This window comes from Microcaecilia unicolor, chromosome 6 (assembly GCF_901765095.1).
Source record: "Microcaecilia unicolor chromosome 6, aMicUni1.1, whole genome shotgun sequence".
Lineage (NCBI taxonomy): Eukaryota > Metazoa > Chordata > Amphibia > Gymnophiona > Siphonopidae > Microcaecilia > Microcaecilia unicolor.
Window position 1 is genome coordinate 151,778,761 of NC_044036.1, and position 12,791 is coordinate 151,791,551.

General features: G+C 45.3%; 1 protein-coding gene across 1 annotated transcript in view; it reads left to right on the top strand.

The window, feature by feature from the left end:
* Window positions 1-12,791, top strand: part of LOC115472478 (cadherin-related family member 3-like) — a 116,662-nt gene that overhangs the window by 42,766 nt on the left and 61,105 nt on the right. Inside the window, exons 10-11 of the mRNA XM_030206768.1 lie at window positions 2,543-2,639; window positions 9,566-9,664. Coding sequence (XP_030062628.1) covers window positions 2,543-2,639; window positions 9,566-9,664 — 196 coding nt within the window. The remainder of the gene's footprint in view (window positions 1-2,542; window positions 2,640-9,565; window positions 9,665-12,791) is intronic.

Sequence of the window (12,791 nt, forward strand, 5' to 3'; positions counted from 1 at the left end):
ATACCTGGCAAGATTCCAAAAATGTACAAAACATTTTATACTGCTTATCCCAGAAATAGTGGATTTTCCCCAAGTCCATTTAATAACGGTCTATGGACTTTTCCATTAGGAAGCCGTCCAAATATGTAAGTACTGGTATATCTACCTGAAAATCATGAACAGGGCTTATACAATAACCCCCCATTATCTCACCAAGGAGTCAAAACCAGTCTACGAACATGTTTTTGCCCACCAGGTTCCACTGAATTCTGAACTATTGAACTACATAGCAGTAGTTGATTAACTCAGAATATTAGTAAACTTTTTCATGTAGCAAACAGGTACTATGAGGACAGGCCCAGTTTTGTGATTTATTTTTCACAAATAGGCCTTAGCCGTATGCACTAAAAAACAAAATAAAACAAAACAAAACTGGCAAAGCATGAAGCACTCGTGTTCTTTTTTTGTAAATTTTTTTTATTTATAAGATTATATAGTACAAATTCCAAGACAATCATTCTTGTAACAGAAAAAGATGAAATTTAGGAGTCCTTTTACTAAGGTGCACTGAAAAATGGCTTGCGGTAGAGTAGGCGCGGGTTTTGGGCGCGAGCTGATCCATTTTCCAGCGCGCCTGTAAAAAAGGCCTTTTTAAAATTTTTGCCGGAAATGGACGTGCGGCAAAATCAAAATTGCTGTGCATCCATTTTGGGTCTCTGACCTTACTGCCAGCCATTGACCTAGCAGTAAAGTCTCATGCGGTAACCGGACGGTAATGACCTGCGCGCGTCCGAAAATAAAAATTATTTTTCGGCCACACACCAAAAATGAAATTACCGCAAGAGCCACATGGTAGTCGGGCGGTAACTCCATTTTGACATGCGTTTGGAGTGCGTTGGGCGCGCATAGACGCTTAAGCGGGTTAGTAACAGGGCCCCATTGAGAATTATTCAAAGGAAAAATACAAAGATCCCAGCAGAGCAGTGGGGCACCCTAGGGGGCACTGCAGTGAACTTCATGTAAACGTTTCCATGTATGCATCTCATCATTGCTCCCTTGTATTGTGTAGTGAGCCCTCCAAAACCCACCAAAAACCTACAGTATCCAGCTGTACACCACTACAATAGCCCTTATGGCTGCAGGTGTTATCTATATGTGGGTACAGTAGGTTTTTGGTGGGTTTTGCAGGGCTCACACTTTCCACCACAAATGTAACACTTAGAGTGGGATATGGGCCTGAGTCCCCTTCTCTACAGTGCAACGCACGGACCACTAGGCCACTCCAGGAATCTGCTTCCTGCTCTAATAGGACTGGTATAACATCTGAGGCTGTCATACAAGATGATATGTACTGTTTCTGTCACATCTTTGAGAGGTGGGAGCAGATCAGTGCAGGGGCGTAGCCAGACTTCGGTGGGAGGGTGGTCCAGAGCCCAAGGTGAGGGCGCACATTTTAGCCCCCCCCCCCGGCGCTGCTAACCCCCCCCCCCCCCCACCATTGCCAACCCCCTGCTGCCGCACCACCAACTTTGACCCCCGCCGCCAATGACCCTCTCGACCCCCCTCCTGCTGCCAACCCTCCCCCGCCATCGCCTACCTTTGCTGGCGGGGGACCCCAACCCCTGCCAGCCAAGGTCCTTTCCTTTGTTCTGTTTCTGAGTCTGACGTCAGACTCAGAAATAGAACAAAGGAAGAAGACGGCCTCGGTTGGTGGGGGTTGGGGGTCCCCCACCAGCAAAGGTAGCAGACGGCGACGGCGGGTTGGCGGCGGGAGGGGGGAGTTGAGAGGGTCTTCAGCAGGGGGGTCCAGGCCCCCGTGGCCCCACGTAGCTATGCACCTGGTTCAGTGACTATGGAGGGAGTAAAGGGGTCATTCCATTATTCCTCCAGTGGTCATTTAGGGCACTTTTTTGTGACTTAGTTGTTATTAACTCAAAATCAAATCCTTTTCCACTTAGGGGTCCTTTTACTAAGGAGCACCGAAAAATGGGCTGCTTTAGTGTAGGCGCATGTTTTGGGTGCACGCAGATCCATTTTCCAACGTGCTTGTAAAAAAGGCCTTTCTACAAATTTTGCTGAAAATGGGCATGCGGCAAAATAAAAATTGGTGCGCGTCCATTTTGGATTCGAGATCTTACCCTCAGCCATTGACTTAGCGGTAAGGTCTCATACATTAACCATGCGGTAATCGTCTATGTGTGTAGAATGATGCTTACCACCCGGTTTTAGCGGTCGCGTGTCAAAAATGAAATTACCGTAAGGGCCACACAGTAGCCAAGCAGCAACTCCAAATTGACCCGCGTTGGGTGTGCATGACTAAAAAATTGGAAGGGATTATGAAATACCCAGAAAAGGAAGTCTTTCACTAGCTTTCACTTGATACAAAAACAATGTTTTCAATAATTTCATGGTGAAACAATCCTGCAGAAGTTAGTGTTGTTGGAAAAATTAAGGGCAAATAGTCTAATTTTCACAGTGTTTATTTTCACTGTAAATATTTTGTACTTCTCTTGGTCTCATATCTTGTTGTTAAAGTATCTATCAAGTTCTCTCTTTTTGAAAGTTGATGAAAGACTTAGACTATGACAATGACACAATTACAACGTATGAGATGATGGTATCTGTGTCTGACTCTGGCATCATGGACCCTACACATACAGGTACTAGAGGTATATTAAGATCTCAGACTATTCCTTTTACTCCATGTTTGATAAATAGTTCATTATCATATTCCTTATTTGTATTCAGGTTAAAAATAAGCCATGCTATACTCACTGTCTTGAAGGTTTTGTGTGCCCTCTAATGATTGGTCATGTACTGGTGAAGGTAAGGAAAGGTAATTACTTGATCAGAAGAGCAGCTCTCTAAGGGTCCCTTTTACCAAGCTGCAGCAAAAGGGATCCAGCGCTGGTATCAGTGCGTGTTTTACACGTGCACCGAGGCCCCCGTTTTTTCTGCAGCTGGTGAAAGGGAAGTCTCGCCTTCCTGCAGGAAATGGCCATGCAGCAAGTAAAGCACTTGTCACCAGGAGCGTAGCCAGACGGCGGGAGGGGGTCCAGAGCCCGAGGTGAGAGGGCACATTTTAGCCCCCCCCGGCGCCGTCGACCCCCCCGCCATTGCTGCCCCCCCACCAACAACTTTGACCCCCCCTGCTGATGACCCTCTAGACCCCCCCTCCCGCCGCCTACCTTTGCTGACGGGGGACCCCAACCCCCCGCCAGCCAAGGTCCTCTTCTTCCCGCGCAAGGCTTCGTTCCGAGTGTTTCTGACGTCCTGCACGTACAACAGTCAGAACAAAGCCTTGCATGGAGGAACTCAGCTGGCGGGTTGGCAGCAGGAGGGGGGGGGGGGTCGAGAGGGTCATCGGCAGGGAGGTTCAGGGCGAAATCTATGGGGGCCCAGGCCCCCATGGCCCCACGTGGCTACGCAACTGCTTGCCACATGGCCATTTGTTTTGGCGGGGGGGGGGACCTCTACCACCACCTATTGAGGTGGTGGTAAGGGCTCCCGTGTTAACCCGGCGGTAACTGGTCAGTGTATGGCACTGCCTGATTAATGCCGGGTACGCTCCGGTGCTACAAAAATAAATACTGGAAATGACAATGTGCTAGGGGTGGGAAGTACGGCTGGGCTGCTGCGGTAGCCCGTGGTACTTCCTATATAGCTAGCAGTAAGCCCGCATTGTGCTTACCGCCGCTTAGTAAAAGGAACCCTAAAGTAGCCGGTTAATTAGAGACAGAACATTGAATTGAGACCTGCAGTTTGGGGCGTACCAAATTCAGGCAGTATTTTGGAAAAGGATCTGCCATCTTATAGCCTTTTCTACAATTCAAGCAGGAATGGACATGTATGTGCTGGTTACATGTGGCGGCAACACTTATTTGTCAATTGTCAATACTTACAATGCCAACAGAGGGATCATACACATATATGTGTTGGTTCTTACACATATATGTTGACATGTCAGAACATAGACGCATATGTGCTGATGCTTCAACTTGTATGCCTGCAATATCATAAGCCAACAAGTCTGTTTTTTCCCCAGTTAGTTACAGAGCCTGAATTCATTTAGAACTATCACTTTCAGAGGGGGAAAAAAACTGCAGGATTAAGAGGGTGATGTTCTCTGTCTCTCCTGTAGATCACTGCCCAAAATGAGCACCATTAAAAAAATCTGGACTCCCTAGCGAATAGGCTTAAATCCCAATGTTGATTTTGGAGGTCATAGAGATACATTCCCCTCCTGAAACAGTGACGTAGCTATGGGTGGGCCTGTTGCCTCAGTCCTACCCAGTGTAGTGGCCCCCAAAGCACCTCACTGGTGGTGTCTCACTCCTCTTTCTCTCATGGCAGCTGCCCGTCTCTCTCTGAACCCCCCTGCTCTAATCTACATTTGAGCTGGCACTGGCAGCAATTCCTGTAATCAACCTACATAGATAGCCATGCAGGCTTCCCTCTACCACATCCCACACTCGATGATGTCACTTCCTGTTTCTTCACTGGTGGGAATGCGGTAGAGGGAAGCTTGTAAGGCTAGTGCAGGTTGCTTACTGGAATCACTGCTGGCGATGGCTTGGAGGTAGACCGGGTTGGGGGAGGGGGGAAAGAGGAGTAGATGCCGGGTGGGGGGTGGAGAGGAACAGTTGCTGGGTGAAAGGGGAGAAAGATTTTGATAGCAGGGGCACATTTTAAAAAAATTGTACATATGTAAGGGGGTGGGGGTAGGAAGGACCCACCCAGGCTAACTTGGGGCCCACCCAAAGTGGAGAATACATATCTATTTTTAGCCCTGTCCTAATCCAGCCCAAAACACACTCAGACCATACCCCCTTGGCATGTACACATGTTGCACATTTGCACACGTACATCCCAGCTTTCTAAAACTGAATTTTCTATGTCTATGTAAGTTAATACTGAGAATCAATAGGTGAAATACTTGCCGGTCAGATTAACATCAAAGCTCTAAATATCAAGTGATTATTTAATTATTTGAGATATCACTGAATATCTTCAAAGGAGGAAAAGACTTCAGAAGCTCAGTTATAAGTGCAATTTACGCACAACTTCACTGAGGAGCTTCCTCACAAGTCTAAAAAAATCCATTCTTCTTTATTGATAGTTGTATTAATTCTTCATTATTGATATTTCAAACAATTTTAGCATTTCTTCTTCTGTCATATAAAAACAGTCATTAATACAGGAAACCACTTATCTGACAAAAAAAACTGCACTCAGATGTGCTCAACAAAGCGCCTGCCGTTTCACAAAAAGGTTCATCAGGAGCAATCAACAACGGACTTCAGCACCAGCAACATAGAGAAAACAGCTCTGTTTCAGCTGCCTATGCTCTCATCATCATCGGAAGCTCCTCAGTAAAGGGCAGTGGCATAGCTATGTGGGGCCATGAGGGCCTGGCCCCCCCCAAATTTCTTCTGGGCCCCTGGTTTTCCTGATGGGGGTCCCCACCCCCGCCAGATGAAAACTTCATCTGGTGCCACTGCCGTGTTGCCTGCCCTGCGCTCTCTTCCCCTCACGTCCGGCATGCTCCTTTTAGTGAAACTGAGCACGCGCAATCTCACTAAAAGGAGCATGCAGGACATGAGGGGAGACAGGCAACAAGATGGCACTGGACGGCTTCAGCTGGCGGGGGTTGGGGACCCCCACCAGCCAAGGTATTTGCAGCAGCGAGGCGGCGGGGAGGCAAGGAGCAGCGAGGTGGCGGAAGAGGGGGGTGGTGAGGTGGCGACAGACCAAAATGTGCCCCCCCCACCTTGGGCTCTGGCCCTCTCCTACCGCGAGGTCTGGCTATGCCCCTGGTAAAGGGGTCTTTTACTAAGCGGCAGTAAGCCCAAGATTTACTGTTCGCTAAATCGGAAGTACGACTGGGCTACTGCAGCAGTTCCCACCCCCAGCATGCGCCATTTCCGGTGCTACAAAAATATATATACATATATATATATTTTTGTTGTGCTGGTGTAACTGCTGAGTTAGTTCGGGAGCCCTTACCACTACCTCAATGGGTGGCGGTAAGTACTCACCCCGCAAAATGGCCGCTCGGCAAGTGCTTCACTTACCGCATGGCCATTTCTTTAAAAAAAAAACCAAAAAACAGCCTTTTACCTGCTGCGATCAAAGAGGGCCTCAGCATACTGTAAATCAAAAACATACACCGACGACAGCGCAGGTCCCCATTTGCCGCAGCTTAGTAAAAGGACCCCTGAAGGTGTGCATATATTGCACTTATAACTGAGCTTCTGAAGTCTTTTCCTCCTTTGAAGATATTCAGTGATAGTTCAAATAAATAATCATTTGCTATTAGAGTGGGATGTACATATGCACTGTCTGTAACTGTAATAGAACATTGTGCCTTATGTTTACTAAGCGGCGCTATGGACGCATTAGCGTTTTTAACGTGCGTTGTAAACTCCCTCCTTCCACAGCCGGGCCGGGTCACCGTCTCTCCGGGCTCAGCACTCCACTCTCAGCCACAGCCAGTGAACATCTCCACAATGCCAGTTTTGGAAAAGAATCCCTTTTATTTCAGTCCACATTCACAGTTCATGAACAAGTTTAGGTACCCCCCCCCTCCTCCACAGCCTGGGAAAGCAGGCCTAGTACTACGAGTCCTCTGCCCTCCTGTAAGCAATGGACAGGCTTCTCCTCTTTCGGCAAGTAAGCCGGACCTCAGGAAAAAACAGCACTGTATGTATCCCTCATTGATAAGTCTCTGACTCTAAAGTTTAGCAATTTCATTAAAGCAAAATGTATTTTCACATATCACATCCTATCCAAGGAGAATGGTTTATATATGTCACCCGTCTGTGGTAAAACTTCACACAGTATCAAAATACCTCTAATATGTAGTCGTGGCAGCCGAGGAAACTAACTGTGCTCAGCTCACAAGAGACAGAGTGAACATAAAATAAAACTTCATCCTTAAAAGATAATATCGGAAGAATGCATGAAGGTGAAGGTGAATATGAATTCCTGTGAATGGAATCAATTTGATTTACAATAAATCCAGATACTACTCCCTCATACACCGTATTTTTTGGACTATAAGACGCACTTTTTTCCCCAAAAATTTGGGAGGAAAATGGGGGGTGCGTCTTATAGTCCGAAGGTAGCGATTCCGGATCGCCCTCCCCCCGAGTTCGGGATCGCCCTCCCCTACTCACGTCAGCGATGTTCCCTGGTGGTCTAGTGACGTCGGGGCAGGAAAGAGCCCCCTCTTTCCTGCCCAGCGCGCTGCTCTCCGTCCTCCTCCGTCCTCCTGTATGCTGCCTGACGGTCTCGGCGATATTCAAAATGGCCGCCGAGACTCTCGGCGGCCATTTTGAATATCGCCGAGACCGTCAGGCAGCATACAGGAGGACGGAGGAGGACGGAGAGCAGCGCGCTGGGCAGGAAAGAGGGGGCTCTTTCCTGCCCCGACGTCACTAGACCACCAGGGAACATCGCTGACGTGAGTAGGGGAGGGCGATCCCGAACTCGGACAAGACGCACCGGAGCACCTAGGTTTTAGAGGAGGGAAAAAGGAAAAATTTTTTTTTTCCTATTTCCCTCCTCTAAAACCTAGGTGCGTCTTATGGTCCGAAAAATACGGTATATATAACAAAAAAATATTTAAGTGGAATGGAATTATTTGACTGTACTGGTAAACAGAAAGAAATACTCTATTGCATTCTAATCTCCTTTGCACCAAAGGATATAATTCAGATCAAACATTTATCTCTGATCAACTATCTCAGATCAAATATTTATTTCAGATCAAATATTAAGGTTTCCTTGCTTACAGTCACTTAAATCTACCTAGCCTTATATAGCTTATAGCATTTAAACACTCTTAAACTGAAATTCACCCTTTTCTATTCTTCATAAACTTCAAGTAATCCTGAAATATTCAGATCCTTTTCTCACTAGAGAAACTTCAATCGCCACCAATCTCTTTTCACTTATATTTTCTCATTTACCACAATCAGGCACTCTTTTATAACTTCAATCAACAAACACAGGAAGTCACAGCTGGATGTCTCTCTTGGCAAAGGACAGCTCTCACTCTGTTCACTTCCGGGGCAGATTTCTTAACAGAAGCTGATCATCCAATCAGAGAGCGCTATTTGAATGCAGATTAACATACAGACACTCATGGGAATGTTTAGTGAAAAACACCGGACTAATTTGCATATGATTTAAACAAATCTGAGCATATGACAACCAAGTACAGACTCCCAGCACCTGAATTCTGCAATTAGATTTAAGGCAAATACTTTTAAAACTTATTTTTAGCACTTTTAAAATTTCAGGTTCTCTTTAATTTGAATGCTGTTTCAAGCTCTGAAACTCACCCTGACTGAGGAGCTAGCCCCAAACCGAAGCATAAATAGCAATCTGGTTGTATTCTCACAAAACTTGAAGAGCGTGCCTGCCTCAATTAATACTGCTCCTTTGCATGAAAAGGGGAGGGCAGCGGAGATAGGAGAATCATAAGGTCAGGTGAAAGATTTTGCAAGTGAGCAGACGGACGGCAGGGCAGTGGCGCCCCTTGAAGGCAAGCGCCCCCCTGTGGCGCTTACCTCGCTTACCGCATCAGCACGGCCCTGGCAACAAACAACCCTGTGGCCTCCCACACACTGCCCTTTTCTTTATGCAAAAGTCACTTATCTGAACTCCTCCACCTCCATAAATTCCTCTCCACCACGTGTAACAGCTGGTAGATTTGTCTCACTCACCTCCCAGTCCATGTCCTCCTTCTCCTCCCCCTCCCTTCTCTTCAGACTCCAGAAAAGCCACCCTCTCTTTCTCACAGGTTGCAGGAATTATGTATTGATTCTTAAGCCAGGGGAACTGATTTCCCTGGTTCATGCGCCCCTTCTGGTAACCACTGCCTCTCCATTCCCCTCACTGCTGCTGCTGGCTCCTGGAAGAGGAATCCAACCCGGGGTTTGGGTTCCACCCCCCCTCTCCTACTGAATTCTGGGTATGGTAGTTCCGACTCCATTGGCTTCAAGGGGAGTTCCCACCCAGGGTCTTATCCTATTACAGTGTGAATGGTGTACGCGAGTTAAGCGCTAACTCGCCCATAGAAATGTATAGGCGGGTCATCGTTTAATGCGCCTTAAATTTACAGGCGCGTTTAAAATGCTAACACACCTTAGTAAACATACCCCTGTAACTTTTCCTGTCAATTGTAATATTTGTGTTTGTATTTGTGGTTTAATTTAGAGATTCTCATCTTTTTGAATATGTGAGGACAGTATGACTACGGAAAGAGAAAAAAAAAAACCCAAAAGCTGCTTCTAATGAACTAACTTTGGCAACCATTTAGAAACCTGGGAACTTTGTGGCAAGTGTTTAAACAAATTCGGCTGCCACTTGGATGGGCAAATTTCCACAAGCTGAACACAAATTTGTCCAATATTTCTGTCTGTATTCATGAACTGGAATTTTTTTTAATAATAATATGGCCATCTCCAGTATCAAACATGTTGAAACAATTGATGTAACTTACCCTTCCTCTTTCTTTTTTTAAATTTTGATTTGTGAGTGAATAAAAATAAATGATTAAAAATGTCTTACTTTGCAGTTACCACGACAATAATTGTGTCAGTCACTTCTTTCAATGAATTTCCTCCAGTGTTTAATCCTGCAACTTATTCTTTCAAGGTTCCAGAAACTTCTGGAGGTAGGCCATTACATATTTCCACTTATTGTCATTAAGACATCTTTATAGGCTCTAAAGATAATCTTCCTTGTTTGAACTTTCAGCTCAGTTGAATCTAGGGTTAATATCTGGTGTCATGATTCTTCATTCTGAATTAGTTGGTGATGGGGATAAGATTCCTTATTTTGCCTCCTCCCTCAGCATATGTAGTAGTCTCATCACTGAGGTGTCGGGCATTACGAATAAAGTTTTTTTCTACTATAAGCTCCATCTTCCTGTTGTCATTGGTGGTGCCTTGCTGGTCACACTACTCCTTTGTTTGGCCTATTGTACGTAGTGGATGACAGTCTTCTGCGGTTTTTCTCTACTGGGTCAGGGGACATGTACTAGGGCTCTTTTCAGAACCCTGCAGTCATGTGCTCTGAATTTAGGGGCCCTTTAAATAAGCTGCAGTAAAAGGGGCCCTATACTAGCGGGGCCCCTTTTACCGCAGCGGGTGAAAATAACCAAACATGAAATAGTCATGCGGTAAGTTCGCTTTTACCGTGTGGTCATTTCAGGGGGAGCACTTACTGCCACCCATTGAGGTGGCAGTAAAGGCTCCTGCTCTAACTCAGCAGTAACCGGGCAGCCAGCGACGCTGCCCGATTACTGCCGGGTAACCCCTTGTGGCAATATTTTTTCAATATTTCCACTAGTGCTGGAAACAGAGTGTGAGCTGGGGATGGAACTACTGCCAGCCCCGCGTTGGGTTGGTGGCAGTTCCGGGTTTCCACACAGTAACCCTTTAGTAAAAGGCCCCTTAGCTTTCAGGTGTCATCCTTAAGCAATGAAACAATAAATATCCAATAGTCTCTGGTAGATAGAATATAATCCACTGCTGGAACCAGGATCACTGCTACCTAGTAGAAACTCATACTGATACGGAGAAAACTTTTCTTCACTCAACATGTAATTAAACTCTGGAATTCGTTGCCAGAGAATGTGGTAAAGGCGGTTAGCTTAAAAAAGGTTTGGACGGCTTCCTAAAGGAAAAGTCCATGGACCGTTATTACATGGACTGGGGAAAATCCACTATTTCTGGGATAAGCAGTATAAAATGTTTTGTACATTTTGGGGATCTTGCCGGGTATTTGTGACCTGGATTGGCCACTGTTGGAAACAGGATGCTGGGCTCGATGGACCTTTGGTCTTTCCCAGTATGGCAATATAAGTACTTATGTATATATGTACTTATGTACTTATATATTCCAATCCAGTATTACACTATATTGCTATTCACTATAATTTTTTTATATATGTGTATGTATTTGTTTTGAGTACCCTCAGATATTTCCACTATCTTCGGCACTCAGATATACTGCTGCCTAGTGGTGTAGTACTTCTTTCATCGGGTTACTCATTTTATGTGTAATTAAAACACCACATAAGTACTAATGGGCTGGTATATTCACACAACTTTCTAAGTAATACACCTTCTAAACCAGCCCAGTTCACTTCATACTTCAAAAATGGCAATAATTTCAATAAATCAACCAGCAGTTATCTTTCTTCGTGCTGCCTCGCTACATCCAAAGGCAAAATTATTAGAAAACATCCGACTGCCTTCCCCTGAACACGCCTGACTCCGCAGGTTTCAGAATTCTTTCTTCAGGGACTAGAGTTAAGGCTGCCCTCTGCACCATCTATCGTTGTAGAGCAAACTGCGAGACGCTTCTAGTATTCAGTGTGGTGTGGTGTGGTGTTTTAATTACACATAAAATGAGTAACCCGATGAAAGAAGTGCTACACCACTAGGCAGCAGTATATCTGAGTTCCGAAGATAGTGGAAATATCTGAGGGTACTCAAAACAAATATATACACATATACGTATATATAAAAAAAAATTATAGTGAATGGCAATATAGTGTAATATTGCATTGGAGTATATCAGTAAGAGTTTCTACTAGGTAGCAGTGATCCTGGTTCCAGCAGTGGATTATACCCTTAAGCAATGGCCATGATTTTCTTTTGCCCCCACCCCACCTGGAGATATGAACACTTCCTCTTCTGTATCCCTAGCCCCAACCAGCCTGGGAGTGGGAGTTGGCTCAGTGATCAAGCCAAGGTTTCACAAGGCAGTGCATGGCACTTGCCCCTCTGTGCCAATCAGCCAACTGCCATCTCATCTCTAGAGGTAATTTTCCTATATGGCGTGTTAGTAACCGAGGGGTGCTTTTACTAAGATGCGCTGAAAAGTGGCCTGTGCTGGTGTAGATGCGTGCATTGGATGCACGCAGGTTAGTTTTTCAGTGCACCTGCAAAAAAAGGCCTTATTTGTTTTGGCCGAAAATGGATGTGCGGCCAAATGAAAATTGGCGCACATCCATTTTGGGCCTGAGACCTTACCGCCACCCATTGACTTAGTGGTAAGGTCTCACGCGTTAACCGGGCGGTAATCATCAGCACGCCTACAATACCTATTAGCGCCCGGTTAGTGTTTCTGCCACACATAGTGGGTGCACATAAAAATGAAATTACTGCCCGGGCCACGTGGTAGCCGTGTGGTAGTCCCGAATTGGCATGCATTGGGCTCATGTAGGCGCCTATACAACTTAGTAAAAGGGCCTGTGAATGGATCCAACCCATCCAACTTCTCCTTCATAGGCACACAACTATGGAATGCACTACCCAGAACCTTAAAATCAACTCAGAATTATTTAAATTTCAGAAAATTATTGAAGACCACCATGTTCAAAAAGGCATACCTTCCAGACTCAACCTAATCTTAATTTTTCCTGTTTTCAGCAAACTCCATGGACCTTATTATCTTGCATTACACTGTACTATCTTTTGTTATCTCTGTTGTTTTATATGATACCTATACGCTTAATAACCTACTATTACATTGTTCATTTATACTTTCTGAACTGGAGCCTACCCTACGGTTATGTGTAAGCCACATTGAGCCTACAACTAGTGGGAAAATGTGGGGTATAAATGCATTAAATAAATAAATAAATTTTATTCTACTTAGGAGAACCAAAACTGTGTAGGAATGGGTCTTCCCTCCACTAGACCTTTATTTTTTATGTCTTCTTACTCACTTTAAGCATGCATTATCATGGTAAACATTAGGCTGAAGCAGTACTGAAAGACTTATCTTCA